General features: G+C 38.5%; 2 protein-coding genes across 2 annotated transcripts in view; one reads left to right on the top strand and one right to left on the bottom strand.

The window, feature by feature from the left end:
• LOC127067091 (uncharacterized) overlaps positions 1-26,136 on the top strand; it is a 148,966-nt gene that overhangs the window by 30,190 nt on the left and 92,640 nt on the right. The window contains exon 3 of the mRNA XM_051001620.1: positions 11,664-11,723. The gene's annotated coding sequence lies outside the window, so the exon portion shown is untranslated. The remainder of the gene's footprint in view (positions 1-11,663; positions 11,724-26,136) is intronic.
• LOC127066695 (uncharacterized) lies at positions 2,457-3,886 on the bottom strand. Its single transcript, XM_051000716.1, has one exon. The coding sequence runs from the start codon at positions 3,521-3,523 to the stop codon at positions 3,026-3,028; it is 498 nt and encodes a 165-aa protein (XP_050856673.1). The 5' UTR covers positions 3,524-3,886; the 3' UTR covers positions 2,457-3,025.

Raw genomic sequence — 26,136 nt, 5'->3', positions numbered from 1 at the left:
ACTAAGACGAAGTTTCTACACGGAAGATGTGTGTTAACAGCAATTTTCTGACATTTCAAAAACTTTTTCTGATATTTCGAGATATCGCTGGGAGATAATTTAGGTATGTAAGATATCACGAGAAAACCGCAAATCGATCTAAAAACGTATAAAGTCATTTTTCTATCCTTCTTTCTTACCTTTCCTTTCTTTTCATTTCTTTTAAAGTCTCAAGAACAACTTCGATTCCCGAACGATAAATCCCGATTTAATTTACATATAATCTCGATCGCATTGTCTAGGAATCGATTCTTTAAGCTCTTTTCCGGAATCTTAGCATCGACGTTCTAATCGCGTTGTTACATTGTAACAACGTGATTTACGATTGGAGGAGGAGAGTTAGTATAGAAAAGGCGCGATAAGGCCAGCCGGAAAAGGCGGCGCGCGGTGCCCATGGAAAGATACATAAATCGGTTTTCTAAAGAAACGCACACCTATATCCATACATACATACGTACATACATACATACATACATAAATATCTAAAGATATCCGATAGAAACTCTTACATACGTATAGGTATAGGTTTATGTATACTCGCAGTTACGTGGCAAAGTTCGAAGGTTGTTAGTCGGGGAACGAAGGCGACACGCGTGCGTGAACACGCGGCCGTCCGCATCGCGTGCGCGTATTTATACGGCCGCGATCGGGGCCGTGGGAAACGGGCACCACAGTGAGAGACCGTGTTCTCTGGCACGAGCGGAACGACCGACAGAGAGATAGATATAGAGAGAGAAAGAGAAAGACGATTTTGCGGCGCGACACGTGCTTCTTTTTCTCTCTCTCTCGTTGACTGGCGAAAGTAAGACGATTCGATCACTTCCTTTCTCTCTTTCTCTCTTTTTCTTCTTCTCTTTCTTTCTTTTTTTTTTTTTTCTTACATTGGCCAGCGGAAACACTAACAATAATACGATCGTTTAACGTTTTTAGGTATGAATCGCCTCGAGTGGTCTTATCTTACCCTGTATATGTCTTTTTCTCTTTCTCTCTCTTTCTCTCTTACTTTGTATCTCATGAACGCGAGCAAAAATTGATTGAATAATTTTGCACACGTCCGTCACCGTATGATTATTGCCTTGGTAAGCGTTAACGACTTCTTAACGATTTCTCACTCCGATAAGTTTCTTAAAGGCAAGGAGCACGATCGAAAAGCGTTTTCGTCCTTTTCGAAATTATTTCCAACTTGTCTCCAATTAGGAATTTTCTTTTCCTCTTTTTTTTTCTCTCTCTTTCTCGTTCACACGACACTGACTGGTACCACACTTTTATCGATCTACTTAAGAGAGGTAGTGAAATGAAAAAACGAGACATTTCGATGTATAATTATGCGCTGATAATTTCTCCCTTTTTTTCTCTCTCTTTACTTTTTTCTTTCTTTCTTCTTCGGTTTCTTTTTTCCCTCTTCCTTCTCTTTTGACGTGGAAAGGAAAATTTTTTGACTCTTTAGAAAGTGTTAAAGACAAATGTTTGTAACTCTTCTTCTTAGTCACGCGAGTTACGCTGGATGCTTCTAATACAGGGTTGTACGAAGGATTGCCTACCCTCCAGGCTCGACACGCAACCCTTGGTTATCGAATATCCATTTTATCTAGCTCGTTCTTATATTCTTATATTTTTAATGAAATTTTTTTTATTTTTTTCCCTCACTTTTTTTTTAACAATCGCATCATTCGTAGATGAATTTATTTTTTATAGAATTTCTTTTTCCATTTTTTATTTCCCGCTTGTTGCAATGATTCTTAATAGTTTGATAGAGCCATACATGCTTTAAGAGCGTTAACCCCATGGATCTCCTGCTACACTAACCGTTAAATAAATACGATATTGAATTAACCCTATCGAGATATCCCCCTTCTTGAAATATTCACCCTTACTGTTATTCTATTATCATTGGATGTACGGTCATCGGGCACCTTTGCATCCTTTGTTATTTTTCTGTTTTTTTCTCGTCGCTAGAGGGTCGTTCAAGCCCCCCTCTCGCTTCGTAACTCTTCTATCAGAAAATCATGTGAATTCATGCACTCGTTCGCCCTACCCTTGAACATGTGTGCGACCCATATGCGACATCCACGTGTTCACAATTTTCGCCTATTCGTAATCGGTGAACATATATGTTGTTTTTTATTTGTTAAATAAAAGTTCGTCGTAGGTATTTAAAGATTTATTTATTTTTTTTTTCATTTCGTTTAACCAAACTTTTCAAAAAAAATTTCTCGATCTTTTCATTTACATACGAAAGATAATAAATGCATGCATTTTGGAGAAGAATTTCTTAGAAGAGTCTCTGAACGTATTGTCTCTTCTCTCGAGTCTTTTATCATTGAATTTATATGTAGTTACTTATTCAGATATTAAAAATAAATGTAAAGTATTAGGACGAGGTAAAGGGTGGTTTTTCAATCGACGCAACAAGAGAATTTGTTTATAATGTTTTATTAAAAATACTTGGAAGACATTAGGAAATTTCCGCCGATCGTGACGGTATGTTTTAAAGCCAATATCACAATATGGATATGCTAGATTATAAATATATCTAATATATTCTGATAGGTACAGATATTATCACAAATGCGATCGATATCATCGCGACATTAAAAAAAAAAAAAAGGAAAAAAAAATATACAATATGTATAGAACACTACCCTCTAGAATCTCTTCAATCGTCCAACCCTTAAAATCTCGAGTCAGACTTATCGTATTAACGTATCTCTAGGAATACACAATGGAAAAGTCTTGCTGTATGTCTCCATATAAATTAAAATCTATTTCTCTATCTATTTAAACTATGGATCACAGTTTCGATGTATCTTATCTAAAGTCTACGTATCGGCTATGTAGCGCGATCTCGTTTACTTCTATTGCGTTGCTCGGTCAACAACAATTTCTTTGACTTTAGTAAGTTGTAGTGTCCGAGTGAGATGGACCATCAGAATGATGATGGAGATCGAAGGAATGCATTTGATGACACGCGACTTGAGGTTTCCTCTCACGCGACTTGCATCTCCGGTGTTTGATGTTGCGAGAAAGCTCGTTCCTTGTAGCAGAGATCACTGTCCGCGAGGCTGAGGGTCGTCCAATAGAAGTCACCGGCGTGGGTGTGAGCAAAGTGTACAGGGACGTAACACTGACCAGGAACAACCGGCACGACTGTCATTTGACCGTCGAGACAAACGGTAATGGCTGCACCCTCTTCAGCATCTTGGAGTTCGGCCAATAATCTTCTTTCCAATGCCTCGTTCGCGTTGTTCTGATTGTCGACCTCCTCGGTGAAGATCTCCGATTGCGGCATAGCTTTTTGGCCCTTACCGTATTTGCCCTTGCCCGTTTTCTTCTTAAGCAAACGTAACAGAGGTTTCAACATCCTCCTCATGCTTTTGGTCCCGTTGCTGCTGGCCTTGTTGTTGCCCGACATCTTAAGGTTGTATAAGTTATCGTTCAACTCGTTCTCGTATTCGAACACGTGGCTCATAGTGGTGGCGGCCATCTTTTTCTCTTCTTGTTTTCTCTCGTCCTTTTCACTCGTCGGTCTTGTTCTTCTTCTTCTTCTCCTTCTTCTTCCACCACGGAACCCGCGCACTGAACCGGTTTTCCGTGCAAACTCTCTGGTCGGAACGCGAGAAGAAGACGACTACGACGACTTGTACGATCAAAGTTGATACAAATGTATATGTCTATATATGTGCATACATATATATATATATATATATGTATATATATGTGTGTACGTATGCAATATGTATATGAGTGCCTCTCGAAAACGTGAACGACGTGATCGATATAATAATATATCAGCGAGTGGGCTCGCTATACGTTGCTTTTTATACGTTTTTCAGATGCTTTTGAGCGAAGCGCTAGTGAGCGAATGATGCCTTAGACGAGCAACCCTGGCCCTTATATAAGCCGTCCCGGCAGGACGGGGTGTTAGAGTGGGGGTAGGGCAGGTGCATTCTGGCTGTGGGAACTCGGAGAATTCGGAGCTTCCCACGTCGGGGTCCACGCCGACCATCTGCCGGTCTCTCTTCTCTTCTCTTCTTCTTTCGACCCTCTCTCTCTCTCTCTCTCTCTCTCTTTCTCTCTCTTACTCTCTTCGCTCCGATCAACATTTGAGTCCGTGCAACGAGAAGAGCACCCCGGCAAACTCTCTAGTAGATTCTACTACGTCCACCCCCACCAAAGAGAGCGAGAGAAAGAAAGAGAGAGAGAAAGAGAGAAAGAGAGAGAGAGAGCATCCTTCTTCGATTATCCTCCACCTTCGTCACCCTTCGATCTTTCTTTTCCGCGTTGGAAAAGACTCGTCTCGGATTTCAACCTCCTCGAAAGTCCTCTATTTTCTAAGCTTCTCTCTCTCTCTCTCTCTCTCTCTCTCTCTCTCTCTCTAAGCTAGCTTCGTCCTAGAGAAAAGCATCAAAGACCCAAGGGTGGCCTTCTTTTTCCTCAACAACTCGTGAACAGGATCAAACCTGTTACGACTAGTTCGTGCCTGTCGTGACGTAAGCTTCGACACGTTCTTGCACATAAGCTCTTGCGATTATTTATATGCTCTATTTATCTCTCCATCTTATTATTGATTATTTTACTCCGTTTCCTTTTTCTTCGTTTCTTCTTATATTTTTATTTATTTTCTTTCGAGTTTATTTCTCTTTGTTTTGTTTTGTTTTGTTTTGTTTTGTTTTGTTTTCTCTTCTTTTTCTTCCTTCTTTTTTTCTTTTTTTTATCTCTACTTTCTCGATCACACACGCGACAGGAAATTCCATGCAAATCCGGCCGAGTACAAGCTCGCGATTTAACTGGGTCGACCGTCTCGGTCTGATTATCCGATTACACGGCACGTATAACGCTCGATTATCATAACGAAATTTGACAAGTCGTATATATATGTATACATATGTATATATATATATATATATATATATATATATATTCTCGGTATGATTTTATTCTGAGAGATATTACTTTAGTCACTTATTACTCCTCACCTTCGCGTGAACCCTTAATCGTCCAATTTATCTTTATTAATTTCTTCCACGGACTGGAAGTTAATTGCCACAGGTCTATTGAAATCGATTAATGAAACCGGTACGAAGGGAAAAATTATTTTATTACTCTTATTATTATTATTATTATTATTATTATTATTATTATCACTATTATTACTATTATTATTATCATTATTATTATCATTATATGTAAGTTGCATTAGTGTTGCAAGATATAGAGGAAAGGCATATCGCACCTGCTGAGAATCTGTACATTTTTTTTATTTTTCTTTTTTTTTTCCTTTTTTTCTTCCCCGATCGACCAATGGAGATGCAATTAACTTCTCACGAGCGCATCCTACGGTGATTAACGGGGGGTAATAATGTGGTCGCGCGAGCGCACGCTCAGGCTTCCACCATTACCCCCACGGCGAGAGTTCTTCAAGAACAGTCGAGGGAGAGTCGACGAGGTTTAGATGCATCGAGATAACTAAGGCGACCCTTACGGTCGTTAAGTATACCTTCTGCTCGTTTTCTCTCTCTCTCTCTCTTTTACGGACAGAGAGAGGAGTATCTCCACGTGGACTCACGCGGTTCTATCGTACATACCCTATGGCCTCGTGACTAGCGTCTATTAGCCGCGAAACGACGAAAAAACTTGCCCTCCCTTTTTTTGTCCTTTTTTTTTTCGATCATCTACTCAACAACTTTTTCTACTCACAATCGGGGATTTATTTCGATCGGTACAATGAGAAATCTTCGTTGAATCCTCTTCCTCCATGACCTATCCTATTTATTTTTTTTTTGTTTTTTTTTCTGTTCTCCCTTTTTTTCTTTCCTTTTTTCAGCAACCTGTTCTCGACGTATCAGGTGCTTCGATAATCCTCAATTATACGAGTAAAAATCCTTTTATCCGTCATTCATTTACTATTATTTAAACGAGATGGTATTTGTAATCACTTTCGATTTACGTATTTGAACTTTCCGATCTTTGATTCTTTTTCGTTTCTCCTGTTTGGCTAACGTTTTAAAGAGAGTTTACTTTTCAATGAGAGATCTCGAAAGAGACTTTAGGGTATGAAAGAGAGAGAGAGAGAGAGAGTGAGGACGGCACACGGTAGGGGATGTAAACTTCATGGACCACAAAGTCTATCCCCTCTTTTCGAAAAGCTCCTGCATGCAGGTATAGTCCGGAGTATTTGTTTTCACTTGCACCTCCAAATTACGGTACGGTGCAGGTGAAACCTGACCTTGCAACCTGCACATCAACCTTATATCGCTTAGAACAAGTGTTTCTATAAATCTATTTGAAATTACGAAGGATATTACCAGACAGTCTTTTCTTGTTCTTTTTCTAACGCAAGGTACTTGCACAGGTATTTGTAACTACTTTTCTATCTGTAAGTAGATTTGACTTTTTGATTAAAGTCGTAAAGTAAATCTTTGGTACAAGGAAGAAACGACTTGGAAATTTTTTAAATTTATCATTTCGATCTCTCCCTGAAAAAAAAAATCTTCGAAACTTCGAAGTAATCGATCCATTGCAATTTCTCGTACGGACGTATTTTCAGATTTAAAGAGACATTAATTTTTGATCGATCAGTTAGACGATCTGAATCTTCTCTCGTTTGAAAAAGGAAATATTACTTACGAAAAAAAAAAATATTACTTGTATGAAACAATTAATTTAGATTTTGTACGTTAGATATCTCGGCGATCAATTCGACGATCTGAGTCTTCTTTTATCTAAAAAAAAAATATATATAAAAAAAAAATAAAGAAAATATAGTTGTTTACTATAGTTGTTTACTATATAACATGTTTACTATGTACTTTCAGGAGGAAAACATCAGGTTTAAAAAACATTTTCGATTATATCGTAGTCCATTTTTCCAGCTTCACCGGTTTTGATATTATATCGTCAATAGAGATCTCGTTTGGGGGAAAAATAGGAAAAACGTAGGTGGTGTTGGGTTGTTTAAGGACGAGAAGGACTCGATCGATCGGTCGAACAGGTTTTTCGCCTACGTGTTATTCGCTACGTGCGCGAGAGTACGAACGGCAATGAACATACCGATGCTCCCAGTAAATAAGCAAGGTCGTAATCTAAACGTTTTCCTCGTGGAGGTAGGAGAGAGATAGAGATAGAGATAGAGAGAAAGAGAGGGAAAAAGAGAGAGAAAGAGAGAGGGATAGCACTAAATGAAAATCTCAAGAAACCAGTCGTTCCTCTCTCTTTCTCTCTTCCTGTTCTTTTCGAGCAACCGGCTGGAGCAACAAGACTGACGAGGTGTAACGACCTGTTACATGTAAATATACTTTTTTGTTTTTCATTTGTAAAGCCGACGTTATTAATATCGTTTCGACACGTAAAATTTATACGAAAAATTGCTTTCTTTTTTTATTTTTTATTTTTGGAAACAAAAAAGAAAAAGAAGAATGGAACGATCCTTTCGCTGTATTCACAGGACACTGACTGACTGAGTTGTGCTCGACCTGTTACACGGCAATGTTTTTTCTCTTTTCGTTTTTTATTTACAAAGTCGACGATATTAAAATACCGTCTTGACACATAAAATTTGTTAAGTGAGTTAAGTTTTTTTTTCTTTTCTTTTTTTCTACCATTTCTTCTCTTTATATTTAATCGAAACGATTCCTTTTTATAATATTCGAACGTTTAATTATATCTTCGGGTTGATTCTGTCTCAATTAGACGATTCATCCTACCGCTTTCGTAGTTAAGAAATCAAAATCTCTTGGTCCTACCAAACGGGGACTTTTATCCTTCCTCTTCTCTTGCCCCGAAAGGATTTTATAACCGGTTCTCTCAACGCGTCCGTCGAATTCTAATTAATTCGAGAGATCGGTTCGATCGTGTTTTAGAAACCGGTCGACGATCGGTCATGCCGATATATCGAAGCGAAACTTGCCTCCCTAAAACTTATCTCGCATATTTACAAGCTAAAAATCGATATCCCTTTTTGCCAGGACAATGATTTCACTGAGAATTGCTTTTGCTCTTTCTTTCTTTTTTCTTTAGACTTGAACTAAAAGTAAAAAGGGAAATATCATCGATCGTATAGTTCGTGATACATAAGACGCAACGTGAGCTTTTGGAACAACGAAATCGAGATTTTTCAAAACGTTGAAAAATTGTTTCATCGATTCTGATATTTAAATAAAATATTTTTAAATTTCAAACGTCAGATTTAAACACAAAAGAAAATAAAATCAAAAGTAAAACATTTTCTCGCTGAATGCGTAATAAAAGAGTACAAAAATAAAGAAAGAATTTATTACGGTCTCTCTTAATTTGCTCTTAATTTCTACTTCGAACGATTGCTTTTCATAAAAGCCTTGATATGTCACAAACCAGCTGTTGTTTTTCTCTTGTACGTGAATCACATCATTATTCGTATCGTCGTTCTCAAAAGGTCTAGAGAGGAGAGCTCGGGAGTACGTTGAACCTCCGGATGGACGTTCCGCTTCATTGCGAGACACGTTCGAATATGATAGGTGTGCTACTTAAAGGAAAAGAAAAACAAAAACAAAAAAAACAAAACAAAGAAGAATACAATTTTTTTAATTATAAGAAAAAAGAAAAGAACAAATAAGCGAAAAGAGAAAAAGAAGAAAAAAGGGGAAAAAAGAGCGAGGAGAGGGAAGGACGATTAAGAAGCTTCGAAGAAGTGAGATAAAAAAGGAAGAGAGGAGAGGAAAAAATGAAAAAGAAAAAAGAAGAAAAAGAAGAAGAAGAAGAAGAAGAAGGAGAAGAAAGAAGAAAAGTATCCTGATGTTCGGACGTATCGTTCGACGGCGTTTAACCGAGGATATTAGATTATGCAAATGAGTTAGAGGGTAAAACGTCGTTCTGGCGTAACACATCAAGATAAGAAGACGGTTGTTTCACGCGGCAACGATTTCGAACGTTCCCTCGTGTCGGCCTCGGAAGATTAGAAACGACGTTCACGACTTGACTTGATCTCGATTAAAACGCCACTATCTCTTTCTCTCTTGGTCCGGTTGCCGTTGCTTTTAGCAATCTTATCTGTGCCGTTTTGCTATATCGATTTTATCGAAATTACTTTGCGTCGTACGTCGTCCTGTGAGGCGGAGTCATCGAGTCCTTCTCCTTCGAAAGAGAATCTCCGAGAATTCAATTCGATCCGACTAGATTCGTTCGTGCATATCTTTAATACATTTTTATCCCCTTTATCCGTATCGCCAAAGAAAGATAATATTCGTTGATTACGAAGGAGAGATAATAAACGTCGAAGGTGTTTGTTAGGGAATCGTTGTATCATTTTAATTTCTATATATTGAAACTTGAGAAAATCCGAGAGAGGAAGAGAGAACGATATAAAACAATGAGACATAGTCATAGAGATGAAGTATACATTCCTAACGATATAGAAGAAAAAAGAAACGAGAAAGAGAGAGAGAGAGAGAGAGAGTAATGTGTCATGTCTAGTGAAAAGGGATCTCTACCCGCGGCAGAAGGGTTCATTAACGGCCGATAAAAATCTCAAATCCATGAGAGCGAACGCCCGCAGCGTATTCGATTAAAATTTACTTTAGCAGCTCATTAAATCCGGCATTAATCTCAACTATGGTATACGTATAGAACGCTTGTATTCATTCTGCACGTATATCATAATCGTAATGGCGAGTTATACAAGAGAGAGAGATAGAGAATAATACATACTCTTTTCTTTCTTCTTTCCGGCGTCCTCGACTTTTCATTAGCATATAAATAATACACGAAGCAAGGATAGAAAACGAGAGAGAGAGAGAGAGAGAGAGAGAGAGAGAGAGAGAGAGAGAGAGAGAGAGAGAGGAGACAGGAGCGCGTTTTTCGTAGCTCGCGGTTAAAGGGGCAGGAAAGAAAGGAAGACTCGCCTAAAACAGTAGTAGTGACCCCCGGGGCTGTGCGCAGGTACAAACAAGAAGTCCCTTCTGACGTCAGCGGCAGGTGCAAGCGATCTTTCGTCCTTTTCTCTTTAGCTCTCTTTCTCGCATACTCACGCACGTACACACACATCGTTCCTTTTTCTCTTCCGCCTCGTCCCTCATTCCCCTACTCCTCCCTCTCCCTTTCTTTTTTATTTTTCTCTCTTCTTCTTCTCCTTCTTCTTCTTCTTCTTCTTCGTCGTCGTCGTCGTCGTCGTTCCACTCTCGCGAGACGCGTAATCGCCGCGATTTCAAGATCGACTTGATCGAGATACGTACAACCAACGCTACTTCTCCTCTTCTTTCTTCTCCTCTACTCCACTTTACTCTACTCTACTCTTTTCTTTTCTTCTCTTCTCTTCTGTTCTCTTCTGTTCTCTTCTCTTTTTTCTTTTTCTTTTTTCTTCTTCTTTTTTATTCTGTTCCTTTTTGCACCATCCCTTCTTTACACCATGAATCACGTTCTCGTGTTCTTCGGTTACTTTTAAGTATACGTGCGATATCACGCGTGATATCGGTGCTCGTTTTATCAATGCCTTAGGGCGAACACCGCAGAGTCCTCCTTCTATCGTGTTAATCGCACCAGCTTCTTTTTTTGATCGGATTTTCTATGAGGTAGCACTTTCAAAAAAATATCCATATCGTCCGATCATTTCTCTCTTTTTTTTTTCCGCCTTGTATACATTCATATATGTTTGCGTGTGTGTATTTATGTATAGCATAATCGAGATATCACATGAAATATTATATATTCGTATGTTCCTTTGAGAATCCGGTACTCTGTCGAGTGGTTCGTGAAAGTAATGTGTGTATACACACACACACACACACACACATGTATATATATAAAAGAAAAAAGAAAGAACAAACAAGCAAATCAAAAAAAAAAAAAAGAAAAAGAAAAGAAAAGAAAAAAGAAAACGAAGGACAAGGGTGAAAAAGAAGCAAGAAAATATATAGACTATGGACTACCGTATTAGTTTTCTTTTTTTATTATTTCTCGCTTGGACGGTGCTGGTAATCGTTTTCGGCAGGTAGACGAGCAGATAGAGATCTTCGTAATTGGAATTTTATCTCTTCTTTTCTCTCTCTCTCTCTCTCTTTTTTTTTTATATATATATCCATTCGAAGAAGGGGCGAAGAAGGGGGAAAACTACGTCTCTCGTCGCGCTGTATCCCACAACGGGATGAATTTATAGTAGGACTATTACATTCTTTTTTTTTTTCTTTTTTAATTCTGCTTTTGGTATTAGAGATTTTTCTCCTTTTTATTTTATTTCTTTCAATTCTTTTTTCTTCTTTCTTTTTTTTTTTCATAAGAGTATCCAGTCGTTCTAACCCTCTCTTTCTCTCTCGTCGATACCGAATTTCGGTTATTAGGGCGGTACCGTGCGTAATCGGCTAGAATTATTTCTCCTCCTCGAAGAGAGGACGAAGAACAGACCGAAACTGAAGGGAGAAACGATCTCTCGATCATTCCTTCTTTTCTGTTTTTTTGTTTTGTTTTTTATTCCTCATGAATTGCATGAAAAGAACGATTAGGAATGAGAGCAAAAAAAAGAAAAAGAATGAAAAATAAAAAATAAATTGAGATTAATATCGACGACGACGACGACGATCGATGATGATAACGATGATTCAATAACGATCGAGATTCATTCGTTTTATTAATTTCGATTTTTCTTTATATTTTTTCAGATAAGGAGTTATCCAAAATTTGATGATAGCTGCGAACACAAATCGGGTGAAAAGTGTTAGGTGAGTGTTGAAGAGAATTCGTTTAAAGTTTTCGATTTTTTGTTCTCCCTCTCTCCCTTCCTCCCCTGAATTCCCTTCTCTCTCGTTTAGTCCTACACCCTTCGTGGTGGCGTCCATCGCGGATAAATCCTTTATACACGCTTTTACCGTCGCTTGTCCATCGTCAGAAAGTACGTGGAATCCTTTGTCCATTCGAGTCGGTCCCGTAGAATCTTTCGATGGTACAATAAAAAGGGCCGCCTATAGATCCTCATCCCTTATGGACCCTTTCCATCCTTTCAAACGTCCGAGGCGAGCGATGCCGTACGAAACGGCAAACCGAACGAAAGAGAGAAAAACGACGAGGTGATTGTGACGACGGAAAGAGAGAGAGAGAGAGAGAGAGAGAAAAGAAACCAAAAAAAAAAAAAGAAAGGGGAATGCAATATTATTCAAAATCACGAAAATCTCCGATGGAATTTCCTTATTTTCTTGGGGCATTCAGGGACGTAGATGCATATCTTATACGGTTCAATGGGGTAGCACCGTACGGGGTAAGAACACCCTATTTTCGACGGGATATTCAGGTAGAAAAGGGTCAAACGGAGCTTGTTCCATACAAAAGGGCGTAGGTGAATTTCTTCTGGTGGATATGTCAAGCTGTGCACGTGTGTCCGTTCTTTACGACGTATATGTATGTATGAGCCGGTTGAACGTAATCGTCGAGAGAAAAATAAAAAAGAAAAGAAAAAGAAAAATGGGAGGGGTGGATTGGAAGAGAGGCGAGCGAGAGTGATGGCGGGTGTGAGTGCGAGGGTGGGAGAGGGAGAGGGAGAGGGAGAGGGAGAGAGAGAGAGAGAGAGAGAGAGAGGGGGTAACGGCTGGTTAGGAAATAAGAAAAATTTTCGATCGGAGTAGAGCGAATCGAGAGGATCAAAGAAACATCAAGGGTTGTTGCTTCTCTCCTTTCGAAGGAGACCTGCCGAATGATCTCGACGAGTATTAAGTTCTTCCAGAAAATAATATTTTTCGCAGCTGCTCTTCCACGTACGTTTTTTTTTTTCTTTTTTTTCTCTGGAAAACCAGCTGCCTCGTTCTCTCTCTCTGTCTCTCTTTCTCTCTCTCTCTTTTTCTTTGTTTTCCTTCTTTTTATTTCTCCTGTCTATCGATTTTGATTTTTCATATCGTACGAATCGAAACGCTTAAGTAACAGGCTCGGTTACTCTAACACTTGTCGTGTTGTCGGATAACGTTTCCGAATCGATCGACTCTAGGGTTTCTTGCTTTGTTCGATTCAACTGGTTCAACCCTTTCACAGGTGAATCCCTGCACCGAAAAAGGAAAATCCTTTTCCCTTAGGCTATTGTGATCCTGCTTCCGTTAACCCTTTCTCGTGGGTAGGACATGGATACGTTTAAAGGGTTGGTTTTCTAGGTCAGGAGATCGAACGTTTCCCTTTGAATCGGGATGATCGAGTTTGGGTGTAACTGTTTTGAAAATTCTTTATTTATTTCTTTCTTTCTTTTTATTTTCCTTTTCTCCTCGATCTCATTCATTCATTTTTATCATCGTTCGGAAGAAATAATATCCATTTACACCTTCTTTCTTTTTCCTTAATTTTTGTATTCTCAACAAGACAGAGAGAACGAAAAACTTGAAAAGTCAATTCTCTCGACTCGATTTTACGGAGTTCGAAGGTTTTAAGGGGAAAGAAGAAAAAAAAAAAGGGAGAAGAAAAGACAAACTCGCGTGCAAGTTCGAACACGTTTCTCGAATTTCTTTTTTACGTGAAAAATAGGGAGGATTCTTTCTTGCCTTTGGGAGGAGGATTACGCAAACATACGGGCGGGCACGCGGTGAAAGAAAAAAGTGTCTTCCTTTTTTCTCTCGATACTTTTCCTCGCGACCTGTTCGTGCTCGTTCCTACAGGTTCGAACCTGCAAAACGAGGCCATTGAATTCGTTTCTTCGTATACTACCTACGTATACCTACATATACCTGTGTAAAGGTAAGAACGTGCAAACGCGGCGTGTCCTCTTGCGAGTGCGTTGAATCCGCAGACTTTTCGGGATCGCATTTGTCGACTCGTCCTTTTCTTTCTCTCTTTCTCTCGATAGCAGGAAAACGAAACGAATCCTATCCTATTCTCGGCCGGATGCAAAGATCCCGGAACCTTCCGGGAGTTTGCCTCGTACAATATATTTCAAAGGCAAATTTAACGTGGGTGGATGCACTCGTTCGGATCTCTTTGGTGAAAAAAGATTTAAAAAGAGATCATTCTCTTTCTTTCTTTCTTTCTTTCTCTTTCTCTTTCTCTCTATGTCTCTCTTTCGATCTCTCGATCTCTCTCTCTCTCTCTCTCTCTCGACTAACTCGCTCGACTCATGCGGCGTCACGTATTTCGTTTCAATAGCGAATTTCATCATTTTCAATGCCCGCTAGAACGGAAAAAATGAAAAAGAGGGTGAATCCTTTTCGGTATAGCTAGATGTGCTTAGATATTCCCTCGACGTCTTCTAACATCCTCCGAACGTTAGATCATTTCTCGAGATAAATTCGTTTCATTTGATTTTCTCTTCTTTTTATCCCTTTGCAAACTTCATTTTTATTCTCGAATTTTCCAAAAGAATTATACGATCGTACGTGTATGATTATATCATAACTTGGATTTATTAAATAATAATCTGGTAATATACGAATCAACAACGACGTCGCGATGAAACGTAATAGAATCAATCGACGAGTTCATTTTATTACGAAAGATAATTGAGAAATGAATATAAAAAAAATACTGCGTAAAGTTTCAAAATCATCTGGCGTGTGTCGCGTATTATTTTAAAATACATTTTTAATTCCAAGATAAAGTTAGAAAAACATCGTGGTAATTTATTCGCGAGAAGGTTAAAAATTCGTTGTCTCATATGTATTATATCCCTCGTATATAATAGGCGTGTTTGTTAAAGAAAATAGTCAATGAATGATTCAGTAAATTTCTTGGAATCTTTCGTCCGACGATAACACTTCCGCGAAAGAATAATCTTACGGAATATAAACATGGTATACGCGTACGAACACACGTACATACAGAGCGATCTAAGAACGAAAAAAAGAAAGAAGAAGAGAGATACGAAGGACGTTTCTCAAAGGTTAACACACATACATGTGTGTTGTGTATACGCTAGAGAGAATCTCGAGGACAACTCTTGTGTATATCCCAATATCAAATAGTACTTGTTATACCATTCTCGAGTGCGGACGCAAACTTCGATCGTCTAGAATCTCTTTCGGCGTACGTTAGGGAGGAATTTGATCGCACATTTTTCGTAAAAGCAAGATAAAATAGAGAATAGTAGTAGTAGTAGTAGTAAAATAGCAATAGTAATAGTAATAGTGATAGAAGAAGAAGGAGAAGAAGGAAAAGACAAGGATGAAGAGAAGAAGGGGAAAAGGATGAAGAGAGGGAGTAAAATCTTTGCCATAGGTATTCAATTTCTCTCTCTCTCTCTCTCTCTCTCTCTCTCTCTCTCTCTCTCTCTTTCTCTCTCTCTCTCGTTTAGAAGGCACCATTATGTTCCTAAATAAACAGTCTTGCAGCTATGTAAACACGTGAACTACGTAGAAAAATCTTTTCCCCCTGTTCGTTTCTGCACGATCGATACGGTAGAATTCGGTTGAAATTTTTAACAGAAAGAGGGAGAAAGAAATGGAGGAAATAAAAGTAAAAGTGGATTTCGAAAGGTCAAAGGGGAAGGGGGAGGGGGAAGGGAGAAGGGAGAAACGAGCATATAGGTTCTTATTGATGCTCGGAGAAGCGTGAATCTGCCTTCGAAGCACGGATCCATTCTTAAAGGATTATCGTTATAAATTATACGTTCTCTCCTTCCCCACTTTTTTTTTTCTTTTTCTTTCCTTCGACTATCTCTCTTTTTCTCTCTCGCTCTAATTCGTTGGATGACCGGTGGCGGCGTCATTGACGGTGACCCAGAAGATTTCTATCGCTGGATTAACGCAGACCGTGTCATCGTGGTATCCTGTCTATTCGATTTCGTCCTTTTTTCCTTCCTTCCTTCCTTCCTTCCTTCCTTCCTTCCTTTCGTTCGTTCATTTCTTTTTTTACTGCCAAAAGAATGGAGCCCTCTTTTCTTTCTTTTTCTCTCATTATTTCTCTCGTCTTTTCGTCGATCCAACAAAATTTACCAACAGAAATATTCGCCAAGATTCGTTCTTTTTTCTTTCTTTTCTTTTTATTTTTTATTTCTTTTTTATTTTACAATGTTGGCCATCGAGAGTCGACGCGAGAAACGAAAGAGTTTTATGAACGTACAGATAAAAGAAATTCTTATGGATTTCTCAAAGCTCCAATTGATACGTTAATATTTAATAATCCGAAAACGTTATCTTATAAGATTAGTATAAGTATAGTATAAGTATCTATAGTTTAAGTATAGTATAAGTCTACTATAAATATCTATAATATAATTATAGATAAAATGAATCAAAGAAGAGTTTAAAATCGAAACTCGTCAGAGATTTTTATTACATTATTACATAGCATTACATATTCCCCTTGGAATAGTACGTCGTTCATATTCTCGCATGAATTACGAAGGACATTAATAAGAGTTCGTTCGACAACGATTCGCGTTAGAAGAGTAGTAAATACAGTAGGGGAGAAAAAGTGGCTCACGTTTCGTTTATAAAATTAAAGCGTATAAATTTAGACGATCGATGAAATGACTCAAGCATGAAATAATATTCGGCTCAAGAACAAAGATAAATTAATATGTTACAATTATTTCGTTTCGTTTCGATCGTTCTTTCGTATCGATCAAATATCGATTAGTTCTATTTTACTCTGAGAATAAACGACCGGAATAGAAGGAAAGAAAGTTAGGTTTGAAGTGTCGGGCCCACAAAACGCCCGACTCTACAATTATCTACGTTATTCTCCTTTCGAACTTCCTTTCCTTCGATACGATGAAACTAACGTCGTTATACGTTCGAACGATCATGTGAATTCTTTACGGATGGTATCCGCCTGACCGCGCCTAGATTCATTCTTATTGACAATATTGGATGGTAAGAATTATTTTGGTCAATGGAGAAAAGATGCCTCGTGAAAAAAAAGATGAAGAGGAAGAGGACGAAGAAGAAGAAGAAGAAGAAAAATAAGAAGAAGTACTGACGTCGATTTACGCGAAGTTTTCGAGTGGTAACAATGACTTTTCGCAAAGGAAGAATCATCTGCCGAGGATGGTTCAAAAGTAAAGACTCGATCTTGGTCCAGCTTGGTTTTTACTTTGCCGTTTCTACCAGCTCCTTCTTCTTTTTTCTTTTCTCTCTCTTTCTTTCTCCCTCTCTCTCTCTCTCTCTCTCTCGCTCGATGCAAAGACGAAGCAGTTTGATGGGTCTTTCTAGACTCTCGATCCTTTCTCCTCTTGGTGTCCAGGAAGGAAGGGTCCTGTGGGCGGAGCAGTCGGCCGAGAAAGGATCTCTCTCGTTCTGCTTATTCGACCACGCTTCACGATTTCTCTCTCGACGATCCTGACCAGCGCATAGGGATAAGGAACGAGCTTTCAAAGGGGCTGAAATTGAACACGTGCAAGGGTGGTGAGTCAGAGTCTTTAGCTTGGAAGAAGAGACGAGGAAAAAGCGAGAACGAGAGCGAGTGAAAGAAAGAGAGAGAGAGAGAGAGAGAGAATACGACGTGATAGAACACAGAGAGGAGGACGAGGGTCCTCCAAGATTTCCGCGCCAGATAGCGATGCCCTTTCAGGGATGCATCTTCGTGTTTCTTCTCCTCTTCTTCTTCTTCTTCTTTTTCTTTTTTTTTCTTTTTCTCTTTCTTCTTCTTCTTCATTTTCTTCTTTTTCTTCAACTAAGTTTACTTACGAAACATTCGCTCGACGTGTGTACTTACAGACGGCTTTTGCTTCGAGGTCAAGCTTAAGAACCCTTCGAGATTGTACGATAGCGAACGAGTAAGAGAGAGAGAGAGAGAGAGAGAAAGAGAAAAAGAAAGAAAAAGAGAGAGGGAGTGTGTGCGTACATTCTTTATTTGATTTTATTCGATTTTATTTATCCTACATATTTCTCACGATTTCAATCGGAATCGTAAACAAAGCGCTGACCTTTACTCATTGCTCGTAACTTTGCCGAACTTTCTAATTCTTCGTAAAATAACGTGGAAATATATTAGAACGAACGAATATTTCATTCGTCGTGATTTTTTGTCGTTGATTGAAAAAATCAAGAAAGAAAACAAAAAGGAAAGAAAAGGAAGAAAAAAACGAGAGAAACGATATCCGATTAGAACGAACGTGTTTAGCTTAGAAAAGTTTGAATCCGTGCCTGAAGAAGAGCGGCTCATCATCCATCTCGTCTATCCTTCGAACTCGACTCCTAGGGATACTTTGCTTTAAGTTCGGCCTTAAAGAAAACCTTCGTTTTGTCTTCTCTCTCTCTCTTTTTTTTCTTTTTTTTTTCTTTGACCTACCAGTTCCGTATATCTCTGCGTTATTAGAGAGAGCCTGGCGCATCCATTAGAACACGTGCATCCATCGCCGTAACAAGTGCCCCGTCGACGCTATAAACCCCTGAAGGATACAAAAAAATATATTGTGGTCCCGTCGTGAAAAGAATTCTCTCTCTCTCTCTCTCTCTCTCTCTCTCTCTCTCGTCGTATTTTCGAAATAGCCTAATGACTCTTACAGACTTCCCGAACAGCACCAGTTATTCGGTGGCACTGTTTTCTTTTATCTTCCATGGACAATTTTAACCATCGTCGTCATTATTCGTTGGACAACGCGGTCACCGTACAAGATTTAAAAAGAAAAAAAAAAAAACGAAGAAAAGAAAAAAGACTCTTATGTATCATTACGTGCATTTGCGGAGACTTTTAGTAGCGGCAATAAAAAGTGATAAAACAAAAACAAAAGGAAAAAAAAAGATAGCAAGAGAATGAAGACGCTTTGGTATTATTATAAAACGATTTAGAGAATCCTGTGAAAACAAATTATTGTTCTTCTCGTGTCATTTTCTCTGTCCTTTCGTTTCTTTTTTCTTTCTCTCTCTCTCTCTCTTTTTTTTTTGCTTTTTATTTATTTATTGTTTTTTCTCGAGTTCTTTTCCCGTCCTTTTGTTTTTTTTTTTTAACAAGAAGAGTTGGTAATCGTCATCGAGATTTAATGTTGAATAATAAAATAATTTTATCTTTGGGATGAAAACAGGAAATTGAAATGAGAAGAAAAGAAAGGGAGAGAGAGAGAGAGAGAAAGAGAAGAGAGTCGACATTAATTTTCTTTTGAAACGAATACGATCGTAAAGTATTCGAAAGTGTAGAGGAGAGAATCGTTTCTCATTGGCGTGAAGAACGAGAAGGAACGAGCAAATTATACTCATTAATAATGGGATAATAATTACGTCTCTCTCTCTCTCTCTGTTTCTCTCTTGACACGTTCTGCTACCGTAAACCACCGTTGAAACGACGTATAACAAAAAAATTCAAGCGCTACTCGAATTCGATTCGAGTGTTCGAGTATGAAACGATATTTTACGTTGACGGTGACAAAAGAATTTCCGACATATTTTTTTAAAAGGTTTCGAAAGAAGTCTGATATAGATAGAGGTGATATAGATAAAGTAGAACGTACAAGAGTCGTGTTATTTCGTGTTACTCGTAAATTTTCATTTTTACGAGAAAAAGAGAAAAGCGAAGAGAGAGAAAGAGGAAGAGAAGGAGAAAGAAGATAGGTTTGAAAAGTAAACGAGAAGAAAGAGAAGAGTGTTAGAGAACAGTTGCTCGTAAGGATCGTTTTGAACGCGATGGACCGTCATGGGATATTAGCGAGCGGAAAAGAATGGTGTGGGTGTGCGGCATCTACGACATAAGGAATAAGAAGTGTGACAAGGAGAGAAGGGATAAAGAGAAGGTAGCGGCGTCTTGTAAAAGCAGGGAGCAAAAGTATCGAAATCGGCGTATCGTTTGGTTCAAAAGAAAGCACAGAGAGAGAGAGAGAGAGAGAGAGAGAGAGAGAGAGAGAGAGAGAGAGAGAGAGAGTGAAAATAAAAAGAAAAAGAAAACGAGTAGACCGTACGTTAAATCGGTGGAACGGGTGGTCCTATTCTTGGTTTCTCTCTTTCTCTCTCTTTTTTCTTCTTCCTCTTTATAATACTCTCGCGAGTTGCAGCGACCGTATATCGTCGAGGGCGGAAAATCGGCGTGACGAAAGCTTCTTCGTTTCGTCCTATTCGAATGCATCGCGGATTTCTCTGAAACGTAGCGAGAAACTTCGAACACCTTGACTTAACTTCAAATCGGACAATAAGCTTAGACTAACCTTGCTTTTATTGTATACATCGCTGCTCTCGTAAGAGATGTGAAATATCGTGGTACTGTGACGAATGTCGTTTGCTTTTATATCGTAAAAAAAGAGAGGATATGAGTATATGAGAAAAAGAGAGAGAGAGAGAGAAAGAAAGTCTTGTACGAGCGCGACGGAAGCGCGGAAAAGTGGCGCGGAAATTCTGCGGATTTACCGTGTCGAGAACGCGTAGAAAATCATTTCGATCTAGAACCAAAGGCCGAGTAATTCCTTTTTTATTCAGTACCCACTTTGATCTCGTTTTCGTGTTACATTGACTTCAGAGGGATAGCTCGAGTACCGAAGGAAATGACACCATCGCTTTGAAGAGGGAGATATATATATATATATATATATATATATATATATATATATATATACACTGTTCTATAACTCTGGTCAAATAGATCGTCACGGATAGCACGATCTCGAGCAGTAGGGAGCTTCTGGTTTTACGTTTTACGAGTATCACCACTTTAACGATTTTATCGTTATTTGTCGATCTATAGATCCTTTCAAGAGAGGTACGAGATATACATATATATATAATCGAATGACGTTACAAATTGTGAAAGGTTTATAAATCCTTGAATATATCTTTGAAGGATTTAATTAAAAATAATTTAATGATAAAGATCTTCCATGGAAATTTTGTAGTAGAAGATATTTAAGTGACTTTTTTTTATTAACAGTGATGAATTCACACGCGTCACGTGTATGCATTTATTTATTTATTTATTTATTTATTTATTTACTTGCTTATAACACGAATGAAGGAAATAATGCGACAGCTTAATCCTTCCCTCGACATCGATCTTATTGTACGAATTTGTTGATGTTTTTTTTCCTTTATTTTTTTTTCTTTTCTTTTTTTTTTTTATCCCGGTGGTATAACGTTCGATCATGCGTTTAAGACCACCGACGGAATTCGGTATAAGAGCCTTTGCTTCTTGAAAATCGTATCGTTAAATTTCTCCGGTGGCGCGTGAAGAGAAGGAGAGTCTCGCGTAAAGTATAGGGAAAGGAAAATTCATGTTTATTGAAAAACTTAACCGTCCTGCCGTCGTGGCGTGTTCGTTTCTCGATAAGTTGCTGCCCGGATTTCACGGATCGCAGAAGGGAAAGGACGAATTCAAGGTAATCGCTTGTCTCGATCGCTTCTCGAAAATCTCGCGAAATAAAGGATCACGAAAAAGACGAGGAAGAAAAAGAAGAAGCGAAGGGAGAAGAAAAGGACGAAAAAGAAAGAAAAAAGAAGAAGAAAAGGAAGAAAAAGAAGAAGAAGAAGAAGAGATCGTCTTTAGGGTGTTATAAAGCGTGTCACGCACCAACGATTTTCTTCTTTTCGCCTTTCGCCTTTCCCTCGAATCAAAAACTTCTGCCAAAAACGCGCAAACGTTGTCCTTGGATTAGCCGCGGCTATACACTCTCAATAGCCGACTTACAACGCGTTTAAAAGCACCTACGAGCGTGTTTTCCAAGTTATCCTGAAATCTTATACATTATAAAGGTAGTGTATGTCTTTCAGAAAGAAAGAGAGAGAGAGAAAGAGACAGGACCCGCATGCAGATATTTCTCTTTTCGTATAATAAAAAGAAATAGTCGAGAGAGAGAGAGAGAGAGAGAGAGAGAGAGAGAGAGAGAGAGAGAGAGAGAGAGAGAGACACGCACACTTTTCGACGTGTCGATCGTATTGCGGTGAATGCTTCAAACTTACACCTAAAGAGCTATTCCCTCTTTGTACAAGTGTGAACTTGGAGGAGCACCTTTTGTCGTGTTACTTCAAAAAGAAATCTTATATATTGTTTATTTATTTTGTTCGAAACTCTTTTTTTTTTATATATATTTTTACAATTCTTCGATCGTTTAATCGAACACAAAATTTCTTTGTAATATAATAGCATCGAGGTATAGAAAAAATAATCAAATTACGTACAAGTATATACATATACATATACATACATGTGTCTGTGTGTGAAATATGTGTAACCATAGAGTATAGCTTGTTAAGATGGTATTATTATTATTATTATATATCCCACGATATCCCATGGAACTATCGAAATTTCGTATAATAATAATTCATTCGTCGTCATAGAAGATTTCAAAAAGGGAAACGCAATATCGGCGCGTATCGTAGGGGCTATTGGAAAATTCGAACACCTGCACCCTCTCTCGTAGACGATACTAGTTAGTTCGAAATCCCGTATATATATCGTCGTGGATCTCTTTTTCTTTCCTTTTCTTTTCTTTTTTCTTTTTTCTCGGTTGCCAGGGGCACAAATCTCCGCCCACGGGGACGACCCTTATAGGGGTTCGCCCGTAGAAATCGGTGGCAACGTTCCCCCAATTTCTTGGTCTCTCTGTTTATTCTCTATCTCGCTCGCGCTTCCATCTTCTCATTTCTTTTCATAAGACGCGTTTCATCCTCTTTTAAGATAGCGTTCCGAACTAATTTCACTCCTTCGAAAGAGGGAGAGAATCGACCGGAAGTGAGATTCTCAAAGGAACGTTCCTTATTTTTTCTTTTCTCTCTCTCTCTCTTTTTTTTCTATCATCCAACCACCAATTAGCGATAGGTTGGCGTTAAATAGCGTGACTCGGCTCGATTTACTCGACGAGTTTCTAATTTACCAATGAGCCAACTGGGTGTCCAAATAATTGTCGGAGTCCGCTCGTTTGAAATCTCGTTGTGACTTTTCTTCCTCTTATTCTCCTCCTCTTTATTTTTACTCGCCCTTTGCCTTTCTTTCTCTTCTCTCTCTCTCTCTCTCTTTTCATCGTCATCCCCTTTTTTAGCCTTCTACAATCCCTTCTCTATCCATCTTCTTTCATTTTAATTTCGGCTGACCGGCGTATTTTTAATTATACACATTTAATCGATTTCGATATCTTATCTCGTATATGTAATTAATTTCGTATCATCCGAGTGGCATTTTTTTTTTTATACGAGTTTCTGGTTTTTAACGATTGAACGACGTTGAAGAAATTTTTTTTTCTCTCTCTCTTTTTTTTTTTTCTTTTGAATAGGAGTGTCACGTCGAGGATAAGTTTTCGGATAATCGTCCAAAGCTCTCTTTTTCACGCTTATTTCGAGTCTAGTGGAGAAGCAGAGAGCTTCCTAAGTATCGAACTATCCAAACAAGTGGTCTACTCGAAAGAATCGAGCTGCGGAATCGGCTTTGAAAGTATCTCCTCTCTCTCTCTTCCTCTTTGGAAATAAAGAAAGAGAGAAATCTTTTTAACGCCTGAAAACTTTTATAAGCGAGATCACCTTGAGTAGAACGAACGAACGAACGAACGAAGGGCGGCCTGTTTTCGAGGGCAATGAAAGGGCCCGGCAGCGCAACGCCGACACAAAGATAATGATACTCGCTCTCGTCAGGCATGAATCCAATTAAATGAGCAAGAAAGAAAGAAAGAAAGAAAGAAAGAAAGAAAGAAAGAGATAAAGAACGAAAGAAAGAAAGAAAGAAAGAGAGAGATAGAGAGATATAAACTGATAGAAAGAGAGAAAGAACCTCCATCCACTTATGGCTTTCCATCCAATCGCGATAACGAGTGACACCTTATATATTTCTTTTTCCGCAAAAGAGCGAGGAGAGGGGGAAAGAGGGAGGGAGAGAGGGAGGGAGAAAGAGGGAGAGGGAGCAACAGCAACCAGAAAGAATGATTTATAACAATGTTAAGATGTACGATCTCTCGTTCAAACGAGAGCTTACTACTCTCGAGTGCTACGTAAAAAAATTTTCACCTCGCCCTCGAAGTATAAAGGAGATTATATATCTTTGTCTCGATTCGACGGAGTTAATAAGGAGATATATCGAAGATAAATATTGCATCGCGATCTTTAATTCTTAGAAAGGAATAAATGTAAGGAATATTTTTTAAACGAATATTTTGAAAGTTCTATGAAACGTAAAAAGGATTAAATGAATTTATTTATCCAAGGATGAAGATTTTCGTCAGAGTTTTTGATCGAAGATAGTTGATTGCATCGCGATGATTAAATTTTATAAATATCAGAGAGTGATCGAAAGGAGTAATTTTTTGAATGGAATTTTGAAAGATTTAAGAAACGCGATAGGGCTTGATCATTTATCGAAAGACCATGTTTTCGTTTTCGATTGAGGAAAGAGGAGATTGTCGATTTGATTAAATCGTTGATTACAATTGCAATCTTTCATTTTTAGGAATATCATTTGAAATTGAAATGAATGAATTTAAATATAATTTCTAAAGGCCCGAGAGAGTAGGGCTAAATTATTTATCGAATAAAGAGTTCTTTTTTGCCCGAGGTAATAATAATTCGAAAGAATTTCCAGAGTCTCGTGTGTAGGGCCTGCCGGATCAAGAAGCTAAGGGAGCAATTGCTGCTGTGGAGAGGAGGGGTAAAAGGAGGAGGAGGAGGAGGAGGAGAAGAGGCAGAGTAATAATCTGCTTTCACTATCTCCACTTGAGCGAGATCCTCCTCCTTCGAGAGGGGTACCCTGCAATGATCCTTGGCCTCTTTATCTTCCCTTCTTCCCTTCTGGCCCTTTTTCGTTCACAAATTTCCTTTTTTCTTTTTGTTTCTTTTTTTTTTTGATCGTTTATTTTTTTTCCTTTTTTATTATTCGACTGGCACTTTTATTAACGCCTGGAAACTTTCGTGGGCAAAGACGGAGGTGTGCCACCGTGAGTGATCCTTAAGGGCGGCCTGTTTTCGTCTTTGAAAAAGGCACCAAAGACTCATGCCTCGACGAGAATCCTTACAGCTGATTGCCCTCGAAGGCGTCGAAAATGACACCAAACGCCTTAATACTTGAGGATTAAAGAATACCGAGCTTCTGCTAGATATTCGGAGATTCTGGTTTCTTTAAAAAAAAAAAAAAAAGAAAAGAAAGAAAGGAAGAAAAGGGATCTGTGGCTTTTCTAAGGGTGCTAAGGAATTTTCCTCCTTTTAACGTCCATCAAGCAACGCAATTATATACTTCTTGATATTTTTCAAACGATAGGATTATCAAAAGAGTATCTCTTATTGAAAATATAAAAAATTCTACGAACTATAGAAAGTATAATTAAATTTTGTTCATCGATCGGGCCAACTTTGGCCAACCTAAGAATTTACAAAGGCTTTATTCGAATTTGAACACTCGGCTGTTCCTAAGAATCGACTAACGAACGACACGTATACGAACTAGTTCAAATTCGCGAACGTTTTCAAGCTCTCTGCACGAGCTAACATCTGTTTCGTCGTAGGTGTTCCACAAGTTCAAGGCGTTGCGTTGTCACTAGGTTGAGGAAAAAGGAAAAAGGAAAGAGAAGGAAAGAAAAGAAAAGAAAAGAAAAGAAAAATAGTCGCGAACGAAATATATCCGCTCGAAATAATACGCAACAAGTATGTGAAACTGATTTCACGAGAAATACGTAAAAAGATCACGATGGGTAAACATAAACGTTGTAAGGAAGTAGCTTCGTCAAACGATCCCAGGCGTTCTCTGTGTCACGACAATAGTGCAATTTTCGTAGAAAAAGCCAAGCCACGCTTCCATTCTGCACGATCACCAGGGACACCTAGGACAATGGCGATTGTTGTTAAATATTTTTGTCAGCATGAACATCTTTGTGTCAACCAGCTGGTAGCAAGCTTGGTGTGCAAGAAAGAAATAAAGAAAGAAAGAAAAAAAAAATAGGAAAGAAAGAAAAAATGAAAAAAGGATCGTTTGGAAGTGGATTCGTTGTACGTAGATATTTTATATACGTGATTCGAAACATCCAGTTTTCATGGGAGATCCTTTCTCTCTCTCTCTCTCTCTCTCTCTTTTATCTGACGCATCTTTCTTTTTTGTCGAGAAGCCATTATGTTATTCCATCTTCTTCGTACGTTTCGATTTCATTGACACTTTGAATCTCGTCTCAGAGATTTCATTGTCGAAAATTTTTCCTTTCGCGAATAAAGTAGAGAACTCAGACCGAGAGAGTTGTATCACGCAGTTTGTACATTACTCCGCGGGGGCTAGTGTTGTTTCGTATATGGTCGTGGTTATAAAACGAACGTACGTCATCGTATCGTACGACCATTGGTGTTT

The sequence above is a fragment of the Vespula vulgaris genome, chromosome 10 (assembly GCF_905475345.1).
Source record: "Vespula vulgaris chromosome 10, iyVesVulg1.1, whole genome shotgun sequence".
Classification (NCBI taxonomy): domain Eukaryota; kingdom Metazoa; phylum Arthropoda; class Insecta; order Hymenoptera; family Vespidae; genus Vespula; species Vespula vulgaris.
This window is presented reverse-complemented; position numbering and strand designations above follow the sequence as displayed.

Excerpts from the sequence above, each read along its gene's own strand:
- LOC127066695 (XM_051000716.1), bottom strand. The coding sequence starts at position 3,523 with ATGGCCGCCACCACTATGAGCCACGTGTTCGAATACGAGAACGAGTTG.